General features: G+C 46.9%; 9 protein-coding genes across 9 annotated transcripts; 6 read left to right on the top strand and 3 right to left on the bottom strand.

Annotated features, from left to right (window-relative positions):
* Nucleotides 1-583: 583 nt before the first annotated feature.
* On the top strand, nt 584-1,588 carry KUCA_T00004124001 (uncharacterized protein; the record flags this gene model as incomplete). The annotated part of the gene is made up of 1 exon (XM_022600826.1): nt 584-1,588. The coding sequence occupies one exon, from the start codon at nt 584-586 to the stop codon at nt 1,586-1,588; it is 1,005 nt and encodes a 334-aa protein (XP_022460133.1).
* Nucleotides 1,589-2,805: 1,217 nt separating this feature from the next.
* KUCA_T00004125001 (uncharacterized protein) lies at nt 2,806-3,453 on the top strand (the record flags this gene model as incomplete). The annotated part of the gene is made up of 1 exon (XM_022600827.1): nt 2,806-3,453. The coding sequence occupies one exon, from the start codon at nt 2,806-2,808 to the stop codon at nt 3,451-3,453; it is 648 nt and encodes a 215-aa protein (XP_022460134.1).
* A 414-nt stretch (nt 3,454-3,867) lies between these two features.
* On the top strand, nt 3,868-5,010 carry KUCA_T00004126001 (uncharacterized protein; the record flags this gene model as incomplete). Its single annotated transcript, XM_022600828.1, has 1 exon — nt 3,868-5,010. One exon carries the CDS (start codon nt 3,868-3,870, stop codon nt 5,008-5,010), a length of 1,143 nt encoding a protein of 380 aa, XP_022460135.1.
* A 48-nt stretch (nt 5,011-5,058) lies between these two features.
* On the bottom strand, nt 5,059-5,598 carry KUCA_T00004127001 (uncharacterized protein; the record flags this gene model as incomplete). The annotated part of the gene is made up of 1 exon (XM_022600829.1): nt 5,059-5,598. One exon carries the CDS (start codon nt 5,596-5,598, stop codon nt 5,059-5,061), a length of 540 nt encoding a protein of 179 aa, XP_022460136.1.
* A 1,028-nt stretch (nt 5,599-6,626) lies between these two features.
* KUCA_T00004128001 (uncharacterized protein) lies at nt 6,627-9,203 on the top strand (the record flags this gene model as incomplete). The annotated part of the gene is made up of 1 exon (XM_022600831.1): nt 6,627-9,203. One exon carries the CDS (start codon nt 6,627-6,629, stop codon nt 9,201-9,203), a length of 2,577 nt encoding a protein of 858 aa, XP_022460137.1.
* Nucleotides 9,204-9,568: 365 nt separating this feature from the next.
* On the bottom strand, nt 9,569-11,602 carry KUCA_T00004129001 (uncharacterized protein; the record flags this gene model as incomplete). Its single annotated transcript, XM_022600832.1, has 1 exon — nt 9,569-11,602. The coding sequence occupies one exon, from the start codon at nt 11,600-11,602 to the stop codon at nt 9,569-9,571; it is 2,034 nt and encodes a 677-aa protein (XP_022460138.1).
* Nucleotides 11,603-13,255: 1,653 nt separating this feature from the next.
* Nucleotides 13,256-16,234, top strand: KUCA_T00004130001 (uncharacterized protein; the record flags this gene model as incomplete). The annotated part of the gene is made up of 1 exon (XM_022600833.1): nt 13,256-16,234. The coding sequence occupies one exon, from the start codon at nt 13,256-13,258 to the stop codon at nt 16,232-16,234; it is 2,979 nt and encodes a 992-aa protein (XP_022460139.1).
* Nucleotides 16,235-16,696: 462 nt separating this feature from the next.
* Nucleotides 16,697-19,882, bottom strand: KUCA_T00004131001 (uncharacterized protein; the record flags this gene model as incomplete). The annotated part of the gene is made up of 1 exon (XM_022600834.1): nt 16,697-19,882. The coding sequence occupies one exon, from the start codon at nt 19,880-19,882 to the stop codon at nt 16,697-16,699; it is 3,186 nt and encodes a 1,061-aa protein (XP_022460140.1).
* A 277-nt stretch (nt 19,883-20,159) lies between these two features.
* KUCA_T00004132001 (uncharacterized protein) lies at nt 20,160-22,370 on the top strand (the record flags this gene model as incomplete). The annotated part of the gene is made up of 2 exons (XM_022600835.1): nt 20,160-20,292; nt 20,344-22,370. 2 exons carry the CDS (start codon nt 20,160-20,162, stop codon nt 22,368-22,370), a joined length of 2,160 nt encoding a protein of 719 aa, XP_022460141.1.
* Nucleotides 22,371-22,951: the final 581 nt, after the last annotated feature.

The raw sequence follows: 22,951 nt of genomic DNA on the forward strand, positions 1-22,951 counted from the left end.
TCGTACATAAATAAGTGCGTGTGGAGTGGGCTTAGCCGTGACGTCACATCAAGTTAATACGACTGCGAGAGAACTGGGGGAGGGGGCAGGAGGGGGTAAGCAGAGCAAAGAGTTGATCAGGATATATTCGAGATATGCCTGGTGGAATTGGGTAAATTTAGTACCATTCAAACGGAAATACTGCCAATGACTACAACGAATATAATTATGTGAGAAAAATGGGCTTTCAAAAAGATGAGAGAAACTCAAACAATCTGCAAGGTCATCAGGAGAGGCTGTGCAAGCCGCACCGCTGATATCTCGTATTCCGGGTCATGCAGTTGGAGTTGGGGGCCTCTGATAGGTGAATAGGAGCATGAAAACGAGCATGAAAAAAAACAAAGATAACAGATTAAACCGTTTTTTGAGGTATAAGTAGAGTTGCTAATTCCGTGATAACTCTAGTCAGTAAAGTATCATCAGCATAGCAGTACTAGCTATATCAGTCAACACTACCAATCAATAGTTCTCTGTTCAAACCGCAGGAAGGCTACATCTTCCTAGAAATTGTTTTTGATTACAAATTCGTCGACCTTTTTTCGCAATGTCTGAATCTTTTGAAGACCACTCACCAAAACCTTCCAAGCTTGTCAAATCTGTGGGCGTGGTGACCCAACAGCCCACTTCAAGAAGTGAAATGCAACAACCCTTCGAGTTCGAATGGGAAACTCCTCAAACAGGAACGTATGGAGCAATGTTGGATGCATTTGGTTCGTGTCTTGGTATTTTTGGTATGATCCCATGCTGTTTCTGTATCCCAAATCCATACCAGAGAATTCAACAGGGTGAGGTTGGGCTCATTACCAAATTTGGTCAACTGTATCGTTCTGCTGACCCCGGCCTGGTGAGCGTGAATATTTTGTCCGAGCACTTGTACCGTGCTGATGTCAAGCAGAGATTTACCGAAATACCCCAACAACAGTGTATGACCAGAGATAACGTTTCCATCACTCTGACAAGTGTTCTGTACTATAACATCACTGCACCACACACGGCCTTTTTTGCGGTTGATGATGTCACTAAGGCTTTGGTTGAGAGAACCATGACTACTCTGAGACATGTGGTTGGATCGCGTAATCTCCAGGACGTGATTGAGCGTCGTGAGGAAATTGCAGAATCCATTCAGGAGATTATTATGGAAACTGCCACTGCCTGGGGTGTTCGTGTTGAGTCTATACTTATTAAGGACTTGATTCTACCGACTACCGTTTCGCAATCTTTGTCGATGGCTGCTGAATCTAAAAGAATTGGAGAGTCCAAAATCATCACTGCCAGAGCTGAGGTTGAAAGTGCTAAACTCATGCGTAAGGCTGCTGATATCCTGGCCTCCAAACCAGCTATGCAAATTCGTTATTTGGATGCAATGCAAAGCATGGCCAAGAACGCCCATTCCAAGGTCATTTTCATGCCATCTTCGGGCGAGATCGACGTGGCTTCTGGCAACATAGCGAATCCTAACACAGCTCTGGAGATAATGGCTTTCAACGAAGCGAACGACCCTGAGGACCGTGATGCTCGTATGTTCCAACAATCCAGCAGTGCTCAGTAGAGCTGATTGGTTGAGCTTTGACTTTAGCTTTGCCAGTGCATGCCATCGTTTTGTTTTTACGTCTCTGACTGTATTTGGCCTCATTTGGTCCAATTTATGCGATTTTCTGGCTTTTAATCTAATGAATTAATTATTGCATCGTTTTTCAATACCCGGTACCGTAACGAAAAAGTAGAGTTGCATGAGTAACCACATGCTTATCGCAGACCCCGCCAAATTCTTAATAGTCCGCATGTATCTTTGGTATAGCTACTAATCAATGTCAAATTTGGGATTGAACATACACATAGGGCTTCGTGATTTCGGATTTCGAGTTTTTACCGAGGGTGGATTTCGGATTTCGGATTGTTTTTCGGTAATATCATCACGTGCTTAAATCTCTCTCCGCACGCGTCCTCGGAAGCATATGACGACTACATCTGTTATGTATTATTACTGTATATATACAGGGCGTGCTCAGTCCAATTTCCGAAAACCGAAACCGAGAAATCGAAATCGAAAACGAAAAACCGAAATCGAAACCGAGAAATCGAAACCGAGAAATCGAAAAACCGAAAAATCGAAACCGAAAGGATTTCTGCCGCGCCCTACATACACATGCAGACAATATCAATTTTGATTAATGGACAATAGCAAATGGGTTCAGCGCTCACTTAATTCGGCCCTTCGGCACATCTGCACCATGTTACCAACCGTGCGGTGTGCATTGATGGTTTCATTCGTATCACCCGATTGGATAATCCTATGCATTGAGTATTCGTCGTATCTTATCTAATTGGAAGCCTCTTTGGTGGAGATGTGGACATGACCAAATATGCCCACCAGCTGCAAGGGTGGTGAAAATACCTATTACGTCATCGGGCGTTTTCGATGAACTGAACAACGAGGACCCTTAATAAATTGATTTCGTAAAACTGGGCAAGTTGGGCATAACTCTAATTGAAGAAAATTGCCAATTACGACAGATATGTCATTTCTTGCAGAGAGTTTTTGGGCATCAAATTTCTGTTGCTGGAAGCGTTTCTTCCTTCTGTGTTTACATGCCAGCTGCATGCATGCATGAGGTCATTGTCTGAAATCTCCGATAAGTATAAGTACGAAGGGCAGTCCTGCAAGGATTGGCCATTGAGCATCAGAAGAATCAACAGTACAACATTAAAATACCAATACCACTTCGACGCTTATTATCCACTTCAACCACACCGCCAAAAGAACCAATGCTACCCAGTTATGACGAAATAACAGCTCAACCACCACAAGTGGAAAGAGTCATCACCAAACAGCCAGCCTCCAGTGACATAGAAAAGCCATACGAGTTCGAATGGGATGTTCCTCAGGGAGGATCCTACGGATCGTTCTTAAACGCATTAGGTGAATTCTTTGGGATTTTCGGCATGATCCCGGGTTGTTTCTGCATACCCAATCCTTTCAAAAAAGTCAAAGAGGGTAACGTTGTGCTTATCACGAGGTTTGGTAAATTATACCGTGGTGCTGGTGCCGGTATAATTAAAACAAATATTGTTACTGACCGCGTTCATCATGTCGAAGTCAACTCGAAGGTCAGAGAGACCAAAACGGAAGTGTGCAGGACCAGGGATCGGAAGTCAGTTGGGTTGACGGCAATTATATTCTATCATATCAGCGAGCCACACAAGGTCTTTCTTAATCCTATTAGGCTTGGAGTGGCGCTGGATGAAACGACTAAAAGCATTTTCAGCCATTTGGTCGAGTTGCGAGACTATGAGGATGTCATGGGGCATCGTAGAGAACTCGCTGCTGCTGCTGCAGGTTCCTTGCAGCAGAGTGCTAGTACCTGGGGTGTACATGTGGAATCCTTAAACATCAAAAGTCTGTACCGAAGGTGACCGTATCGGCCTACATTTTACAGGCTTTATCTAATCCAAAACCATCCTTGCCGGAACTGAAGATTTGAGTACATGTCCTTCTGCCGCGACCATTGAATTTCCAACTTTGTCAACCATCATTCATGTAACTCTAACCACTTTTTACCTTGTTTAACCAAATAGCCTGCAAATTCTTTCTAATTGAATCAACGAACATGTCGTTTCCAGCAAAATATCGTACTAGCGCGATCACTTACTGCACAAAGATAACGATATCAACTTGAGATTACATAAGCAACCAGATGCTTATCACAACTTTTCACCAGATCCTTGTCTTCCTGCCTACTATGTTTCCACAAGCCGCAAAACAAATTAAATTGAGCCGAAACTGGTACCAGCCCTTAGAATCAGCATATATAGTCCCCGCCAATATATATGACGAGCTTGGCCGATCAAATTGCTGCGAGGGTGGCGGGATTGTTTCTCAAGGGTACGGGTGACGATAGGACGAGGAGGAAGTTCCGGTCCGCCCACCCCAAGAAAGGGGAATGGACCATAGTCGCCGCAGTCGTGGCCGTGAATGAGGAGACTCCGGCTGATCTTAGGGTCCTCTCAATTGGCACTGGAATGAAAGTGATGCCAGACGCAAAGATAAAAGAGAAGAGCCATGGTCGCATGGTTCACGATTGTCATGCAGAAATTCTGGCTTTGAGGGCTTTTAATGGCTGGTTGATCGAGGAATGTAAGGATTTATCAGAGGACAATCCAATGCTCGAGCGCACAGATCAGGGGATTTCACTGAGGCGAGAATGGAAGTTTGCCCTTTACGTCAGCGAGCTACCGTGTGGAGATTGTTCTATGTCGAATGTAGTCCACGATATGGAGCAAAAAGGAGAAGACACCACTCCATGGACCAACTATGATACAGAAGGTATACATAGTGCGGATAGCAGAGGAAGAGGAGGGTTTTCACAACTTGGGATGGTGAGAACCAAGCCCGGAAGGCCAGACTCACCTCTCAGCTTATCCAAGAGCTGTTCCGATAAGATTTCCGTCCGTCAGTTTGACGGTGGTCTACTAAATTGCATCAGCTCACTACTAGTGCTCCCAGAAGGCTTTCACATCAAGTATTTGGTTGTTCCGCGGGCGGAGGCCCGGAGAAATTCGGATGATCTACACAGGTGTTTCCATACGAGGTTTGGAGAAGTGCCGACATGGTTTCGGCCAATTGAGATTGTTTCAACTGACGTGAACTTCCCATTTTCGAGGCGTGATGGTGATATTGTCATTGACAAGGACCCTTCTCATTTGAGTCTTGTTTATTGTTGTCATTTTTGTGATGTGCTCGTTCAAGGAGTCAAAGACGGCACAGCCAAGAAGGGCAGCCGACCAGTTGAAAAGAGGGACCAAAGTTTCGTGTCACGAGCTTCGCTGAGCGAGCTAGTGAAACCAGTGATTGATGCAAGGGGTTCTTATGTGAATACGTTCAAAAACAGCGAGCGGAAACTACGCAAGGAGGAACTCCAGAAAACGCTGGGGCACTGGACCAAAACCTATGACGATGACTTTGCTTTATAGATTCTAGAAATCGGCAAAACTATCCTAAAGACTAAAAAATGCGTGGCTTTAATCCGAATCAGATGCACTTTCGCCTTCACCTTCTTCACCTTCTTTTTCGACCAACTCTGCCTGATCCACCTCTCCCTCTAGCTCAGCAGCCAACGTGTATTCTGCATTTTCCAACGCAGCCTGCAACTGGTCGTTGTTGTGGACCAACTGCACGGGTTTCAGTCCACTTTTGTTCTTAATGCGCGGATCTGCTCCGGCATCAAGCAGCGTTTCCGCCACGAACGCACCATGCTCTGGTTCTTCGATGGAATATTTCACTGCCAAATGCAGCGGCGTCTCACCTTCTAATAAATTCACCGGATCAACTTCAACACCTTCCTGATCGAGTAAAATGTCCAAGACTTCAAACGATCCGTATTTTGCGCAAATGTGGAGCGCGGTATTAGACAGAGGATCAACTGTCTCGTTGATCAGCCTGCCGAGGGCCTCCGAATCGGCCGCCTTTGCAATGATGGACTCCAACAGCTCTGCATTGTTTCGCCTGGCGGATTCTAGCAGCTGTTCTTGAAGAGACGCACCTGAATCGTTCTCTGCCATTTCTTTCGTCTTTTCTGAGATGTTTTGGGGCAAGTAATGGGTGAGATTGCTTGCCAAGTGGCTTTCGCGTATCAAGACTCAGATCAGGGAGTGACTTGTCGTAGTGTAAATACAAATTCTAGATACACTAAACAGTATGGCAAGAAACCGAGGCTATGTGTCCAATAGTCAGCAAAACAGAGGAAATAATTAGGTCTGCTCTTTTCTAGCATGAGAGAACTATAGAATGGTACCAATTTTGACAAATTAATGTTTTGTTTGGTCCAAGTCTCATGCCTTTAACTGCCTACTTGGAAGTGCACCAATCAGTGATTTTTAGAGGGTCAAACAGTCTCAAAGTCTACTTGCCAGCTAATGGACTTCCCACTTGTGTGTAGGGTCGCAAAATCATCAGGATTATGCCTCGCAGCTTGTGTCAGAATCAGCGTATTGAAACAATTGAGTCAGAGGCTTTACCAGATCACGGTAGTGAACCTAACATCTCCCGATCTGGAAATCTCAGCGAGTAATCCGGGGAACCAACTGATCCGAACGAAAGTTCTGGGTTGATGTCTGCTACCAAAAGGCTTATATCAAGAGATTCGGATCAACTGAATAGACAACAGACTGCAGAGATGGAAGACCAAATACCATCTTCCCAATTGAGATTCAACTGGAAATTCCAATCCGTGGACCTCCGCCGGATCACCACTAGCTTCTCGATGAGATCATGTACGGGACCGCATTGCATACAGCTGAGGCAACCAACCTGCACACAATCACGAATGTCTATTATAAAATTTCCGCAATCTACTATATAATATGCTAAGCACTTTACTTTCTTATTTGTCGGATAATAATTTTTTCCGAACCCGCACATAAGTCCGGGTCGGTCTATTTGACAAGAAATTACGTAATCGCATTTGCCATGGTATCAGGTGGTTTGCCTGCAGGTGTTAGGGGGTTCGGCTGCTCGTGGCCTTTTTACTACAACTACTCTTCTTCTAACGATTGGTAAGGTTAATTATCCAAACCTCAATTGCAACTCAATGTCTGAACCAATACAAAGAATTCATAAACGAACACTGACGGGCTTCTCTCCAACTGAGATCCTATCAATTGATGCCGCTATTCCCCTCAAGTGCAGAGAGATTTGGAAACGGTATGGGGCTAACGAGTTTTCCGACGTGGATGGGTTTGAGAGTCAGTTTGTGAAACATGTGGAGACGACTTTGGCGCGTTCGATTTACAATTGCGACAATTTGGCTGCATACCAGGCCACTTCTAACTCCATCAGAGATAAGCTGATTGTGCACTGGAACAAGACCCAGCACTTGCACACGGCCAAAGACGTGAAGCGGATCTACTATCTTTCCCTGGAGTTTTTGATGGGTCGGGCTCTTGATAATGCCTTGATCAACCTGGAAATTCGCGACCTGGCTGCTACTGCAGTTGACGAACTTGGGTTCCGTCTTGAAGACATTCTGGAGGTGGAGCCGGATGCGGCGCTCGGAAACGGAGGCTTAGGTCGTTTGGCGGCTTGCTTTATTGACTCGTTGTCCACAGGAAACTATCCAGGCTGGGGGTACGGTTTGCGCTATCAGTACGGTATTTTTTCGCAGAAGATCGTTGATGGATACCAGGCCGAGGCCCCAGACTACTGGCTCCGGTTCAGCAACCCGTGGGAGCTCCCCCGGTTGGAGATTCAGATCCCAGTTGATTTCTACGGTTATACTACGACTGTCAAAGACCCGCAAACGGGAAAATCAAAGAAGCAATGGAACGGTGGTGAGCAAATTCTGGCTGTGGCCTACGACTTCCCCATCCCAGGATACGGCACTTCCAACGTAAACAACTTGAGAATGTGGTCCTCGAAACCAACGACCGAGTTCGACTTCCAGAAATTCAACGAAGGTGACTACCAGGACTCGCTGGCCCAGCAACAGCGTGCTGAGAGCATCACGGCAGTGTTGTATCCAAACGATAACTTCTACAAGGGCAAGGAACTACGTTTGAAGCAGCAGTATTTCTGGGTAGCTGCCTCACTTCACGATATTGTTCGTCGGTTCATCAAGACAAAACGGCCATGGGATCAGTTTCCAGACCAGGTGGCTATTCAGTTGAACGACACTCATCCGACTTTGGCAGTTGTGGAACTCCAGCGTATTCTCACGGATTTGCAGGGTCTGGAATGGGACGTGGCATGGTCGATTGTCCAGCGTACTTTTGGCTATACCAACCACACGGTAATGGCTGAGGCACTTGAGAAATGGCCTGTTGATCTGTTCGGGACGCTGTTGCCTCGCCATCTGGAGATTGTCTACGACATCAACCTGGCTTTCCTGCAAATGGTTGAGAAAAAGTTCCCAAATGACAGAGGTCTGCTCAGCAGTGTTTCTGTTATTGAAGAGAGCCAACCCAAGAATATTCGGATGGCCAATCTGGCGATCATCGGGTCTCACCGCGTGAACGGTGTGGCAGAATTGCACTCTCAGCTCATCAAGCAGACCATTTTCAGCGATTTCGTCAAGGTTTATGGCTCTGACAAATTCACCAATGTAACCAATGGAATAACTCCACGGAGATGGCTTCGCCAGGCCAACCCCGGTCTTGCGGCTTTGATCGCATCCAAACTTGGTGGATACGGGTATTTGAACGATCTGAACAAACTGAAGGGTTTGGAGCAATTCGTGGAAGATCCCGGTTTCCGTGCCGAATGGGCTGCCATCAAGACCGCAAACAAGACTAAGCTAGCTGCTTTGATTGCCTCGACAACTGGTGTGACTGTTAACCCAAACTCGCTGTTTGACGTCCAGGTCAAGCGCATTCACGAGTACAAACGTCAGCAGCTGAACATTTTCGGGGTCATTTGGAGATATTTGCAGCTGAAGGCAACCCCCAAAGCTGAAAGAACTACTAAGTTTGTACCCAAAGTGTCCATTTTCGGAGGAAAGGCGGCGCCTGGCTATTACACCGCCAAAACCATCATTAAGCTGGTAAACTCGGTTGGTTCGGTGGTGAACTCTGACCCGGAAATTGGCGACTTGCTTAAAGTAGTGTTTATTCCAGACTATAATGTTTCCAAGGCCGAGGTCATTTGCCCCGGGTCCGACCTTTCGGAACACATCTCCACTGCGGGAACCGAGGCCTCCGGAACCTCGAACATGAAGTTCGTGTTGAACGGAGGACTCATTATTGGAACAGTTGATGGTGCCAATGTGGAGATCACCAGAGAGGTTGGCGAAGACAACATCTTCCTGTTTGGCAATTTGGCCGAGGATGTTGAAGATCTACGTCACGAGCACCACATGGGACGGTCTCATATACCTGATTCGCTGGTGCAGGTCTTTGATGCGATTTCGTCGGGTCAATTTGGGACTCCGGATGAGTTTCAGTCGCTTTTGGATGGCGTTAGGTTCCATGGCGACCACTATCTGGTTTCGGACGACTTCGAAAGCTATTTAGAGGCTCAAAAACTCGTTGACGAGGAGTTCCGCAAGAAGGAAGACTGGGTCAGGAAGAGTATCATTTCGGTTGCGAACATGGGGTTCTTTAGTTCGGACAGGTGCATTGAGGAATACGCTGAGAACATCTGGAACATTGAACCATTGGAAGAAAAGGTTTAGAGGGAAAGAGTTAGAAAGTTTGGGAGTACTGACATTCTGTCAGGGATTGAGCCAGATTCTGCCATTATATGATTGCGGTTCCAGCATTTATACTGTTATATGGGTTTTTAAGACATCTAATATTCATTGTGTCCATGTACTCTTACTATAAAACGTAATATGTTCATGATATGTTAATGATATGAGTCGCTCCGTATTACCGTAATACTGAAAAGATATCTCTTTTATAATAAACTAAAATGGTATTCAAATTTGCCCAATGGTGCACCAAGAAATTGACCGCACCTAGCTGGGTGATATAGTCTATGGGTTTCTCCTGTCATGATATCGTTCATGGTTCAACCAAAAGTCTAACTCTCTAATCTTCACCTTTCCGCATCCCTGCCCAAACCATCAAACTCTTCATCCTCCTCCTGAATAATAAATTGGTCAATCCCATTCATCTCAATGTCGTCAGTGCGATCAACAGGTTGGTACGCCTGATCGCCATACCCAAACTTGTTAAGCACTCTTCCAAAAATCCCGTTTTCCGGGTCTTCTGGAGAAAACCCTTGGTTATCGGTTTGAATTTCGTCCAACCACCTCACCGACTTCTTTTTTGGGTTACTATGGTTGAACTTGAGTAATCCGCCAGCAACGCTGGCACCTCCTGAGGGACTCACCTCTCTTGAAAAGTCCCTTCCGGGGCTGTCTGGGTTCATCTTGGAGTACTTGGAAAGAATGGAGGAAGGCCTGGACGTCAGGTTCTTGTACAGATACCTCAATCCATACATAACGATCATGAAAACTGTCAGAACGAACGCATAGAATGTCCATGACCTGTCCGCCGCTAGTTTAGAGCCGGAACCTTTTGAAGTCGAGGGCGACGGTCTCGAAGTCTGATCGGAATCTGCCTCCTTAGATCCAGAACCTTGGTCAAAACTGGTAGAACCGTCTTCTCCGTAAACGGGAGTAGCGACACCAGTTGAGTTATCCACCGTGACTGGTTTGTAGTTCCTGGTCATGATATCAAACAACCCACGAGAGACCTCTGGCTTATCGAAAGGAACCATATGACTGGTACCATACACTCGTGTGTATGTCAGGTTTCCACGAATCTTGATGAAACCAGCAGAATCATCCCGGTAAAACCAGTCGGCCGACGTGGTATCTTCAGAATCCTCAAAACCATACTTGCCATCCCATTTCATGTCGCTAATCATAGCTTCCGTGCCCATATAGTTGCAGATGATGTCTTTATCACCATTGAACAACAGAATTGGCATTTCCTTAAGCAAATCAGGAATGAGATCAATGGCGGGAATCGAGTGCCTTGCCCTCAAGTACCGACTCACCTGACCATCGCACTCGTTCCAAACCCGCATCTTCTTGAGGTTCAAATATTCGCCGATCTTTTCCTGTCTCAGGAAGGGATTCACATACTCTAGATCACTAGGCCAGTTCATTCCGCATGACGGATACGAGTCCCGCAACCGGTAGTCGTACATGTTGATACACTGCTTGTCCTGGCTGGCAGAGTTGTCTTTGGTAACTTCTAATAGCACATCCAGAATACTGTCACATTGGGGTGATTCCACCTTTCTTATTTCAGGATTCCGCGAGTTTATTACCTTCTGGCACTGCTCATGCTGTTTGAGCAGTTTGGGCATACTGGGGTCCGTCTTGGACAAGATATTCTCTTGAACGGCAAACGGAATATACGAAAGACTTTGATGATCAGGCGAAATCCAACCGTTTCCAATCAAAGCACCTTCAAGGGCCACGGGTCCTCCAAAAGCTGGTTCTGGTTTCGCGTTCTCGTCAAGAACAGCCCGTGAAATATATGGAATGTACTGGCCAGCATAACTCTCGCCTGCAATCCATACCTGTTTGGCCAAGTCTTGCGGAAAAACGCGGAAATATTTTGCCAGAAAGACGACAAAGTCGCCGGCCACTTCGTCTAGCTCGCGATCGTACGCATCCGTGTACGAAAACCCAGTTCCACCAGGTTGGTCCACAAATACGAGATCCGCAGCCTCCATCCACGAGCCGTTGTTGAACAAAACGTTTCCGTCAGCCCCAATTCGCAATGGACCAATTTCCATGAGAGCTCCGTCCATGGATGAGCAGCCCGGGCCTCCATTTAGCCAGAATATGAGCTTCTCTGACTTGATTGTGGAATTTGCGGGCGGCCTTTCAAACTTCCAGAAGAAGTAGTTGGTAGAATTTTCCGCATAGAGCTCAAGATGGCCCGCGTGCATCACGGGCTGTTCTAGCGGAGGAAGCAACGACAATCCGGGAAGGTCCTTGACCCGGAACTCGCTAGCGATGTCAATTGGTGTGGCACAGACATGGGCTATCAGTTGAAATATCACCCAAACCAGCGCCAGAGGCCGGTAAAGATTCCCATCTATCGGCATGGATTATATGAGGACAAATCTATTCACAGACAGGAAACAAAGCCTGAAAAAGGCTTGTGGCGCGCAAAAAACTGAGCCCTAGTTGAAAGGGGTAGGTGGCAGGTGCAGCAACACTAACTTGGCGAATAAACACGCGAATTTTAGAAATGGGCTTATTGATAAAATTTCCAAGAGCCTTATAAAAGCCCAAATTGCTTTCGAATCAAAAAAACTGCACGCGTGAACCCTCTTGTAGCAGGTAAAGTACTGTCACAAAGAGGTGATTGAACAGGTCAGGACCTAAAGAGGGCTCAGCTGGAGGTGGGATTGGGAAAGTACACGACTCCTGACCTTTGAGGTTAGCCGATTTGTACCAAGCAGGTAAAGACTGAGTAGAAATTGCGTATAAAGAATGAGCTCATACAGATAAGGGATATCAAAGCTATGTAAATAGACTCTGTCAATGGTTAGTTTGCGGTATAGACCGGGCGGGGTTGAGATGGCTCTGTACTAGTGTTTCAGCCAATCACTCGGAGGATAACTTGATCCTGAGGGTTTTCACACTAACTGGCTTTGTGGGATAGTCTTGGAACATTTCACCTCCAGCTGGATCAAAAATAAACACCGTTTATTTCACTCTTCCATCCCTTTTGGTCGAAATTGCGTAAATTTGTACCTTCCAGCTTTCTTGTAGTGCTCCAACCAATTGATGTCTTGGGGTTTAACCGTTTAGCAACTTGACGTATTAATCTGACCCGGTATTGTATTTGGTTTTATTGTCTCTAGACTTACATGCTCGATCTTGGCGTGAAGAGCTAGCCAGGTCTGAAAGAGGCAAAAAGCAACAAAAAAACGATCAATCTCTCTATGCTTAATCAACCCACTTCCCGTGTACAAGCAACATGGCTAAATGTATAGTAAATAAAATAGCGGCCGTCTAATCAATTGTCGCAAACAGCATGATTCAAATAATCTCATAGACTCCCCTTTCAAGCACACCGCACCACCACTACCTGTGGTCTCAAAAACCTCCACCTTCCCATGCTTCACGTGACCGGAAAAACCTCTGTGGGCCTGCACCTGATTACCCGATCAGGAAACTGTAGCCCTGAACTGCCTGTGTCAAAGTCCCGGAGCTCCCTCGGAAGTGGGCGCGGGGGGCCGTAATGCCGTGCGAAAGCTTGAAGCGCGTGAAAAGGCACTTCATCCCTCCGAAAACGGGCCTAGCTGCGTTATCAGCCCGGATAGACAAGCAGTCTTTGCAGCATTCGTGACGAGTCGAGATTACTCTTGGACAGCACTTCCTTTGTTGGCTTGTCTTTGTCAAGCGGTATTGTTCAGACCGTACAGGTCATCCGTGTCACCGGATCATAAAGCCGCTTAACACGCTGTGCGCCTGCATCTGTTCAAACACACTAAGGTCCGCCCCAACCAAAGCTCATCTGCCAAACCCGAAGCAAGAGCGGTTGTATGTTTTCGGTAACTCCTTCTTCTCGTTAGATCAGAATTTTTGTCGTTAGCCTTTGGATTGGTATACTGCGTTAGTGTTGAGTTGTCTTTTGAGCTGGAAATTCAGGCTCGCTGCTGTTACGAGGCGTTGCTCTCATTTGGCTGCCTTGCTACCGTCTAGGACAGTCTTTCAGTGACCTCAAGTTGCTTGCAAATCATATACCAATGGCCAAAGAGGCCACCCGCTTCAGGCGGTCGCGAATGGCATGTCAGAAATGTCGTTCGCTAAAACACAAGTGTGACTTTAATTATCCAAGCTGCTCGCGATGTGCTAGAGCCAAGGTGCGGTGTTTGATCCAGGACCCACTTACCAAAGATGTGATTTTACGACAGGACTATTCTGTGTATCAGAAACCACGTGATTACAATTTCGAGACTCCTATGGAAGAAAACCGGACGAGTTCGGCGCCGACCGGAGACATGTCCGGAGCCAAGGTGGACATGGTGGCAGCCTTGATGTCCAAGGTGGCTTACTATGAGACTTTGCTTGGGAATGCGGGACTTTTGCCTGGTGGAGAAACCGGTGGGGAGACCAGTAGGTCGACATCTGGAGCTCTGTCTGAGCCTGTGGTGGGCCCCACGGTGGGCCCCAGGGCTGGTCCCATAGCTGGCCGTCCAGCTGCCAGTGCCTCTGTCTCTGCTCACGCCCCGTCCAGAAGAAACCTCGCGCTACCAATGAACCAGATCACCATGCTCTCTATGATCCCGTTTAGAGTCGCACATCCTGTGATGGAGCGTGAAATCGCAGACGCCACGGTATACGGAAACACTCTCAGAAGCCAAGCTGGTGATACTGATCCTCTTAAGCAGCAGGCCGATTTGGCTCCTCTGCCGAGCCGAGAAGTCACAGAACTGCTCATCTCCAACTACTTCCGCTTCGCATGGACTCAACACCCGCTCATCGAGTCCCGCGAGTTCCTGGGCTCCATAGTCAACCGTGTATACGGTCTGGAGCCCTCCAGAACCGATTCCCAGCCGTTTCTGTCAGAGCACCGGCTACAGTTGCTCGAAAGCAATATCGCTTCACGTGACATGTTCCTGTTGTATGTGTCGCTCGCCATCGGCTCGGCGATCACGGCAGAGTCGGATTTGGGCCCGATAGTGGAGCAAATCCACCTAAAAAGTGGTGGTGTTGGGGCTGCAATGGCGTCTCCAGAGGGCTACTATCTGACATCAACGTATTTTCTTAGCAAATTCTTTGAATCCATTCCGACCATCCTCACGGAGTTGGAAACTTCACCAGCCGTGACGGCCGGAAACGGAAACATTTCCTCCAGAAATCTGTATATCCGCCAGAGTCTGGAGGTACATGCGACACAGAGCCTGTTGTTACTTTGCACTTTTGGTTTGCTCAAGCCGGTGACTCCCGGTATTTGGTATATCATCTCTTCTGCCGTCAAATTGTGTGTGGATCTGGATCTTCACCAGGAGTCCACTATCCAGCGTCTGGAACTGACCCATGATAACGATCCCGGCTACAAGTCGTTCCACCGCAGACTGTTCTGGTCGGCATACTGTCTGGACAGACAGATCTGTAGTTATGTGAACAAGCCGTTCAGTCTCGGGGATTATGAGATCAGCACTCAGGTCAAGGACCCGAGTTACGAGTACAATCTCAAAGGGTCCGAATATGACCTGACGATCCCCTCGTTCTTCGTGCGATTGCGCAAGCTGCAGTCGCAGCTACAGGTTGTCCACCGAAATCCTGAGATGGGGAATCCCATAATGGAATATGGCTCGTTGAACAAGTGGACTTTGGCGATGCACACGCAGTTGAACGCGTGGCTGTTGGATTGTTTGAAGCTGGAGACTTGTAGCAACCTCTCGTTGCTGGAGACCTATCGGTTTTCGAAGGATTTCCTACTGATCAACTATTTCCAGCTGATTCAGACGCTGTATAAGCCAGGTGTTCAGCGGAAACACCTTTCTGTGGAAATGTTGGGACTTTTGTTCGAGATTTCGTACCAATTGGCGGATATCTACGAACGGCTGTTTGAGAGCAAGAAGATCAACTACAAGTACCTTTCTGTGCACTCGATCCACCAGGCTGGAATTGGTCTTTTCTATGCCCTGATCAACTCGCCAGTGCTGTGTCTCAAGGAGGATGCCATTGAAAAGAGCCAGGCCTTTATAGATAAGGTTCTCAAGATGGTGGACTATCTAAAGGAGTCCTGTCCTCCAGCCGAGAACGTGGCCAAGATCCTGGTTAGTATGTTCAACTCTACCAAGGAGCTCGTGAGCAAGCGCCAGGCAGCTGCCAGGAAGAGGCAGTCGCCCGGCTCGGTGTCCCAGAAGCAGAGGAAGCCATCCGGAATGTTGATATCGGAACTTTTATCGCCGAGTGAGACAGCTGCCTCAGCTTCGTACTATGACTCCATTCCCGAAAATTACGATGCAAACGATCCCTCTACCATCAATTTTGGTGTTGATCTGGACCCACAAGAGTTCAAACTCTTCATTGAGACCAAAGCAGTTCCAATTCCCGAGAAAAGAGGTTCCTCGAAAAGATACAGCAACGAAAATATGATGAAGGCTGGCTCTGCAGTGAAACACCCGCTGGTTACAGCATCTGCTTTGAACAACAGCGGGATCCAGAGTTCTCCCAGTAATGATGGCAGCGATCAAGGACGTGAACAAAACCAGCAAATAGGTGAGTTTTTCAGAGAACTAATGAGTGATGCGGACAACGGACTGAGTGTCAATTTGCACAGCCGTATCCAACCACCTGTTTTTTCGCCTCAGGACTCGGATTTTTCGCCTTTGCAGGATAATATTCCAATGGTCGGGGCTCCTTTTATGGGCCGCTCTACCCCAACTGGTCCGTACGTCATCGGCACAGATTACCAGAATCCAGTTGGAATGCAACCTCCACTATATCCTCCGCACCAGATGCAAATGCAAATGGCTCCCCCTGTTTCCGGCTCATTCCAACAACCACGTCCTGAGTTTTTCCGAATGGCCGGACCGGCTCCAGATGGTGTCTCGTCAGAGTTTGCCTCTCCTGGAATGGTTCCTGTGGAGTACCGCAAGGAGGCAGCACCTGGCAACGATCTCGAGGTTGCGGATATCCAAGGTATCTGGGAGAGTCTATTTGATCAGCCTCTGAATTTGAAGGAGACGATGCTCTCTGGGCGTTTTGTATAGGAAGAGTCGAAGCTCATGGAGGCAATGTAGGGAATATTAGCTGAGTTTTTGGAAGGCTTTGGTTGAGAAATCCGGGTATGCGGTTTCTGAGAATTTATTGTAAGCAGTACGGGGTGTGTATAATGAACTTGAATACGATTTTTTTGTGCGAAGTCCCAAGTGGGTAGAATATGTAAACTTTTTATAATATGGAGAAGCAAGCACGGATGCATGGAACAGCTGCATGGAACAGTTGTAAGCATGCAGATACAGCTATTAAGATACAGCAAGTACAATTCACAGGTACTGAAAACACGAAACGTACAATTTATGATTGCTCAAGATAGTGTAATGAGCATCGGATGAAAATTCAAACCCGTGATTATGTTGATAAACCTATAAGTTATCACTTTGGCATTACCAATTCAACGTCTTTTGTATTATGCAAACCACAGATCGACCAAACACCTCTTGTACTATACATCATAGATATAGAGATCCCGCAGAAACAATGTCTCTATGGATTAATTCTCTCGCCTTCTCCATCTTGTCGTAGAGGGCAGTGTTTCCAATGACCTTGGCAGCATCCGTCAGCTGCCTCAACATTTCCTCGAGTCTCTTGAACATCCTGATCAAAGAGCCCTCGTAGACGTCTGTCATCTGGCAGATCTGCGTAAAGGTTGAGCCTTTGGCCCACGAATAAACAACCTCCATCAACTCCGATCTGAAGCCTTCAACATATTCCTTCTCGACGATCTCGATCTTGGCCTCCTTCGAGATCTTGGCTATCTTACTGGCCATTTCTCTCATAACTTTGAGGGGCTCAGCAAGTTCTGGTCTCAACCGCGGAACCTCCTTGGTTCTCTCTTCGAACACAAAACACGAAAGAAGAGCAGCACATTGCTCGGAGGTGAGCTCGTTGAAGGCACCACTGAAGATCAACTCGGTCAATAGCAACTCATCACCAGAACTGATCTCACAAGCAACTCTTCCCTTGAGCTCGATGATATCTGATTGACTGGAGAATCCCAGTCTTCTAAGAACTCTCTTGCGGTGTCTGAGGTCATCCAATTGGATGGCAGACTTGACTTCCACGATCTTGGCCTTTGTGGCTTGAATTTCATCATTTGTGGAGACCTTTTCGCTGTATTTCTCGTAGGAAGTCTTCAGATGTTCTGACTGTGCCAAACCGTTTGAGTTCAGCCTGGACTCAATCACCTCAGACTTCTTCAGCAAGTTGTTAAAGTCCTGGTCTTCGATCTTCATGTTCTTGATAGGATCCAGCAATGGAACCCCATCTGGATATCTTCTTCCAACCTCCTTGATCGTTTTGGTAAGAACCTTTCCAAAAGACCTAATATCAGTGGGCTTCTTCTTGGCCTCTTCGGGCAAGAAAAGTCTGATATTGCTCACCTCCGTAATGGACTCGAGGGTGATTGGGATGACTTCAGATGTGGTTTTTTCGCCCTCCTTGGCTGGTCTGATTCCCTCTGGGATGTCTGGACTGATCTGCTTGATCAAGTTCACAGGAGAATCAGCAAACATCGTTGTCACAAACACATACACCAGGTACTGCTGATGATCCGTGAAGGCAGAGGAGTTTCTTTTGGCGTTTCTTTTCGAGTAATCGATTATAACACCCCAGCCATAATCAGCATCCTTGACCTTGACTTTGATCATCCTTCCGCCTTGCAAGAACGGCAAGATGTTGCTTGGATGTGTCACGATGTGGCGTATATCGTTTTGATATACACCCAGCTGTTTCTTCAGATCGTAGTATTCCTTAACCATTCCCTCATCCTCAATTGCAATCGAATTCTTCTTCTCCTCTAACTCTGAAACCTTTTTCTCCAGTAACGGCACAGATGCACAGCTCTGGAACTGGAAGAACGAGTGCTCCAACATAAACTCGGGCGAGATACCTTCGACTCTCATGAGGTTCAAAATCATGTTGTAACCCAAATGAAATGCTGAGTCGAGTCTATCAGCAACACCTTTGACCATTCCCTTGGCAACCTGGGGTTCCATCTTCTCGTCAATCATCATGATCACAATACCTCTGTCGTCAAGACCACGACGACCAGCACGACCAGACATCTGAATATACTCACCTCCAGAAACCCACCGGAATCCTTTTCCATCCCATTTTCTAACCGAAGTGAAAACAACAGTTTTAGCAGGCATGTTCAGACCAATGGAAAACGTCTCTGTTGCGAATAGCACCTTGAGGAAACCTTCCTGGAACAAAATCTCAATGATTTCCTTCAGAATAGGCAGCAGGCCAGAATGATGGATACCAATTCCACGCTTCAAAAGAGGAAGAATATGTTTGATTTGGGGCAACGCTCTGTCGGATTCGTTCAGCAATTCAATAGCATTGTTGAAAATAGTCTCCAGAGCAGATCTCTCTTCGTCAGTGTTGAAATCTAATTTGGACATTTTCAAGGCCAAAGACTCGCAGTCTCTTTTGCTGAAAGAGAAGACAATCACTGGGTTGTATTTCTTCATCCAAATCATCTTGACAATCTTATAGATGTCTGAGTTACCACCTTTCTGACCACCCTTGTACGATTGACCTTTCTTGCCTTTTCCTTTCTCCACAGCACCAGAGTCGTCGCCCATCTTGTTGGAGATGGATGCCATTGCTTTCTGAAAGTTTTCCTCGCGAAAAGTTCCCTTTTCGTCAACCACCAAGTGAATTCCATCTCCATCTGCCGGGAATAGGTAATGCTGCAACGGCGTAGGACGGAAGTCTGTGTACACAACGTGGCATGGCTGGGCATGGATCTGACATATCCACTCCGCAAATTCCATTGCGTTAGGAATAGTGGCCGAAAGAAAGACGTGGTGAACCTTATCGGGTAGAAGTATGATGGTCTCTTCCCAAACAACACCTCTGGACTTATCTCTCATGTAATGAACTTCGTCAAAGATGACCCAGGAGATCTCTCTCATGATTTCTGAGCCCCTGTACAGCATACTCCGCAGAATCTCAGTAGTCATCACCAAACACCCAGCATCGGGGTTGATGGTGACATCACCAGTCATCAGACCCACATCGCCAAACTCCGCCAACAGCTCTCTGTATTTCTGGTTACTCAGGGCTTTGATTGGAGACGTGTATATAACTCTCTGCTTCTCTCTGAGTGATTGAGCAATCGCATATTCGGCAACAACAGTCTTTCCTGCAGAGGTATGGGCAGATACCAGCACTGACTCGTTTCTATCAATACACGAGATGGCAGTGTCCTGGAACGGATCCAATGTGAAAGGATACGTTCTTGCCTCATTCACTCTCTTGTGCTCGGAAATTGGAATGTATGGATAATCTGGTGGAACCGCCACTTGATGCCGCACTTGATGGCTAAGCTTGACTGGTCCTTTACCATCTTCGGTAGTATCTCCGCCCAGTAGTCCACTGGACGCTTTAACCTCTCTAGAAGCTTCAATCTCAAGACTGTCAGCCACTACGGGATTGACAGTTTTCTTGTCCTTGACAATGGCCTTTTTCTGCTTGAGCTTGGGTTTCTCTGAAACTGATGTCTCCTCATCGCTTAGGTCAGTCACCGGTCTTTTCTTGGAGTCAGGTTCGGCTATCGGCACGGCCACAGACCCGACTTCAACCGGCTCCTGTGGAGTCTCATTGAAGACGTCGAAGAGGTCGTCCATTTTTAATTTGGTAAGAGAACAGGAGTGTGGAGCTTTAGCAAGAGCCACGTAAAGTTACTTAGGGCCAGTTCTCCTCTGCTAAATTTTTTTGAGATGCCCGTGCGAAAAATGGCAGTACATAAATAACTGACACTTCTAATAATGACAGACCAATTTGCCCTTGTCCAAATGGCAGACGTATTCACGGGTGAAGAAATAATAACCTTAAACCACCTCTGCCGACAATTGTCCCCCCCAGCAAGCAAATATCAGCTATTAAATCCCGTGAAGGATACAAATGGCCACCGATTTGAAGGCAGCTGTGTCCGATACGACCATTGATGCAGGGGTCGCTCCCTCTGAGGTGGTCTATGAGGAGCCCTCACTGCTCCGCAAGTTCCTGTATGACCTTGTGCTATGGATATTCACAGGTGAGTACTTTTGCAGATATTGAAGTTAAAACGCCTACTAACAATTTTCAGTTGTCTTTGATTGTTTTTTTCGAGAAATTCGGCCTAGAGGGGCCTTCCGACTTCCGAGATCGGGTCCGATCATTTTCGTGGCCGCTCCCCACGCCAACCAGTTCGTTGACCCGATAATATTAATGGGACAGGTTAAGAACGAGACAAATTTGCGGATCTCTTTTTTGATAGCGGAAAAATCGCATAAACGGAAGTTCATTGGGCTCATTTCCCGGTCACAAATGGCCATTCCGGTTGCCCGGGCCCAGGACAGTCTCAAGTCGGTTTCCGGAGTGATACGACTTGATCCCACCAACAATTTGAAGGTGTTGGGCGAGAATACCCGCTTTACTACTGACTGTGAGTCTCGTGGGTTAGTGGGACTTCCAAACTCCCTCGGTTCGGCCGAAATTGCCGATATCGAGTCCGATACAGTGATGTACCTCAAGAAACCTTTCCGCTATTCTAATGACCAGGTTGCTGAAAAGGCAGATGCACTGTTGTCTAGTGGTTCTCCATTTAAGACTGCTCCCCGTGTTGACCAGGCCAAGGTTTATTCCAGGGTTTTTGAACACCTTTCCCACGGCCAATCCCTGGGAATCTTTCCTGAAGGCGGGTCTCACGACCGCACGGACCTGCTTCCTCTGAAGGCTGGTGTTGCCATAATGGCTCTTGGAACCATGGCCAGCCATCCAGGAACAAAAGTGAAGATAGTTCCTTGTGGAATGAACTATTTTCATCCCCATAAGTTTCGTTCGCGCGCAATTGTGGAGTTTGGGCATCCAATAGAAGTTCCTGAAGAGCTCGTGAACCGCTACAACAGTCCAGAAACCTCTAAGGATGCAGTCAGAGAGCTTCTCGATGTGATCACCAAGGCTTTGAAGAGTGTCACCGTGACTTGCCCTGACTATGAGACCCTAATAGTTGTTCAAATGGCCAGAAGATTGTACTCCAACAACTTGTCGTCAAGGCTCTCGCTCGAATCCATAGTGGAGATGAACAGAAGACTGGTTTTGGGCTACCAGCACTTCAAGCACAAACCCGAAGTTCAGCAGCTAAAAGAGAAGATCCTCAGTTACAACGAGATGCTCAAGCTGATGCGGATCCCAGACCATCTTATCGAGGAGGCCCAACCCACTCTTGCCATAGTAACGTTTCTCAGACTTGTCGCAAATGCATTTCAGGTGAGTATTCTCGGAATTTTGGCTCTTCCAGGCTTCCTTTTGTTCTCACCTGTGTTCGTAGCAACGAAGAAGATCAGCGATAAGAAGCGGAGAGAAGCCCTTGCTGGCTCTACTGTGAAGATCAAGGGCATTGATGTCTTAGCCACATGGAAAATCCTCGTTTCTCTCGGATTTGCTCCCATCCTTTACACCTTCTATTCGGTCCTAGGAACGTATATCCTCAAGACACGGTACCAGTTCGAGACTTCTGTGATTTACACCTTCTTCGGGTTATATTTGGTGTCAGTAGTGATCACCTACTCTGCGCTTGTCTTTGGGGACAAGGGAATGGACAACTTCAAAAGTTTGAGGCCATTGTGGCTGGCTTTGATTGACAAAAAGGGCATTCTGAAACTTCGTGAAACCCGAGAAGAACTTAGCAGGGAAATCACTCAGGCCGTGAACGATTTCGGACCAGAGCTGTTCCCAGACTTTAGCCTTTTGGACTATCAGGAGAAGCAGGAGGCGAAGCGTAAAGCCCGCGAGTCTCGCAGAAGACGCAGAGAGAGGAAGCGTGACACTACCACCACTCTGGATACTTCTGATGAGGAAGAAGAATTCAAGACTCAAGAGTTGCGCAATAGAAGGGCCTCAAGAAAGGCCAAGGCTCAGGCTTTGATGGGAGCGCCTTCTTTGTTGGAGCTGGGATCAGTGCCGATCTTCAGTAATGACAATGGTGATATCGGCACTTCTTCCGTGGGCATTACCAGTGCTAGTGAGGCCGAGCCTTCAACTGCAGAGACGAGTGAGGCTGAGGCTGATGAGCCGAAGCTGGGGAATTTGATTCGGGATCAGATTTTTGAGAATAGGGAGAAGAATCTGTGAGCTGTAAGCTGTGAGCAGAACTTTGAACAGATCCTGAAGAAAGCAAAGGACGGGAGTGTTAGTTTTCATGACTGAAATCTGGTCCTGAACTCCAAGGCCTGCAGGCGCATGCTCCAGTATGCAGCTCGTGCAGCGACCGCCTTGACAGCCCTCACAAACCGTCATGAACCATCATTCAATTCAAGCAATTTTGTTTATTTAATACCGATTTATTTTGCTATATCAGAGCTGAGCATTGTTATTTTTCGTGTAGGGTTTGAATCGTAAGCCATAATATCAAATTTTGATTCAGCGCGTTGCTATTTATGTTGCCTATACTGCAGGATCTATTTGACCGGAGGGTTGTTGAATTTCCTAAGCAGTTTGATCTATGTTGTTGTTATTTTTTTTGTTTTTACTTCTTAAATTCTAGAAAGAGTCTTATTATATTGGGGACAATTTTGTAAAATCTCAGTTATTCGGCTATTTCACCTTACAATGCTATGCAGATCGCTAAAGCACTCACTTACAAGTCTGAATCGACTCGAATCAGTTCTAACCAGCCCAAACACCTAATCTGCCCCCCAAAAATCAAACCGCCC

Source organism: Kuraishia capsulata, genomic scaffold, assembly GCF_000576695.1.
Source record: "Kuraishia capsulata CBS 1993 genomic scaffold, Kuraishia_capsulata_scaffold_5, whole genome shotgun sequence".
Lineage (NCBI taxonomy): Eukaryota > Fungi > Ascomycota > Pichiomycetes > Pichiales > Pichiaceae > Kuraishia > Kuraishia capsulata.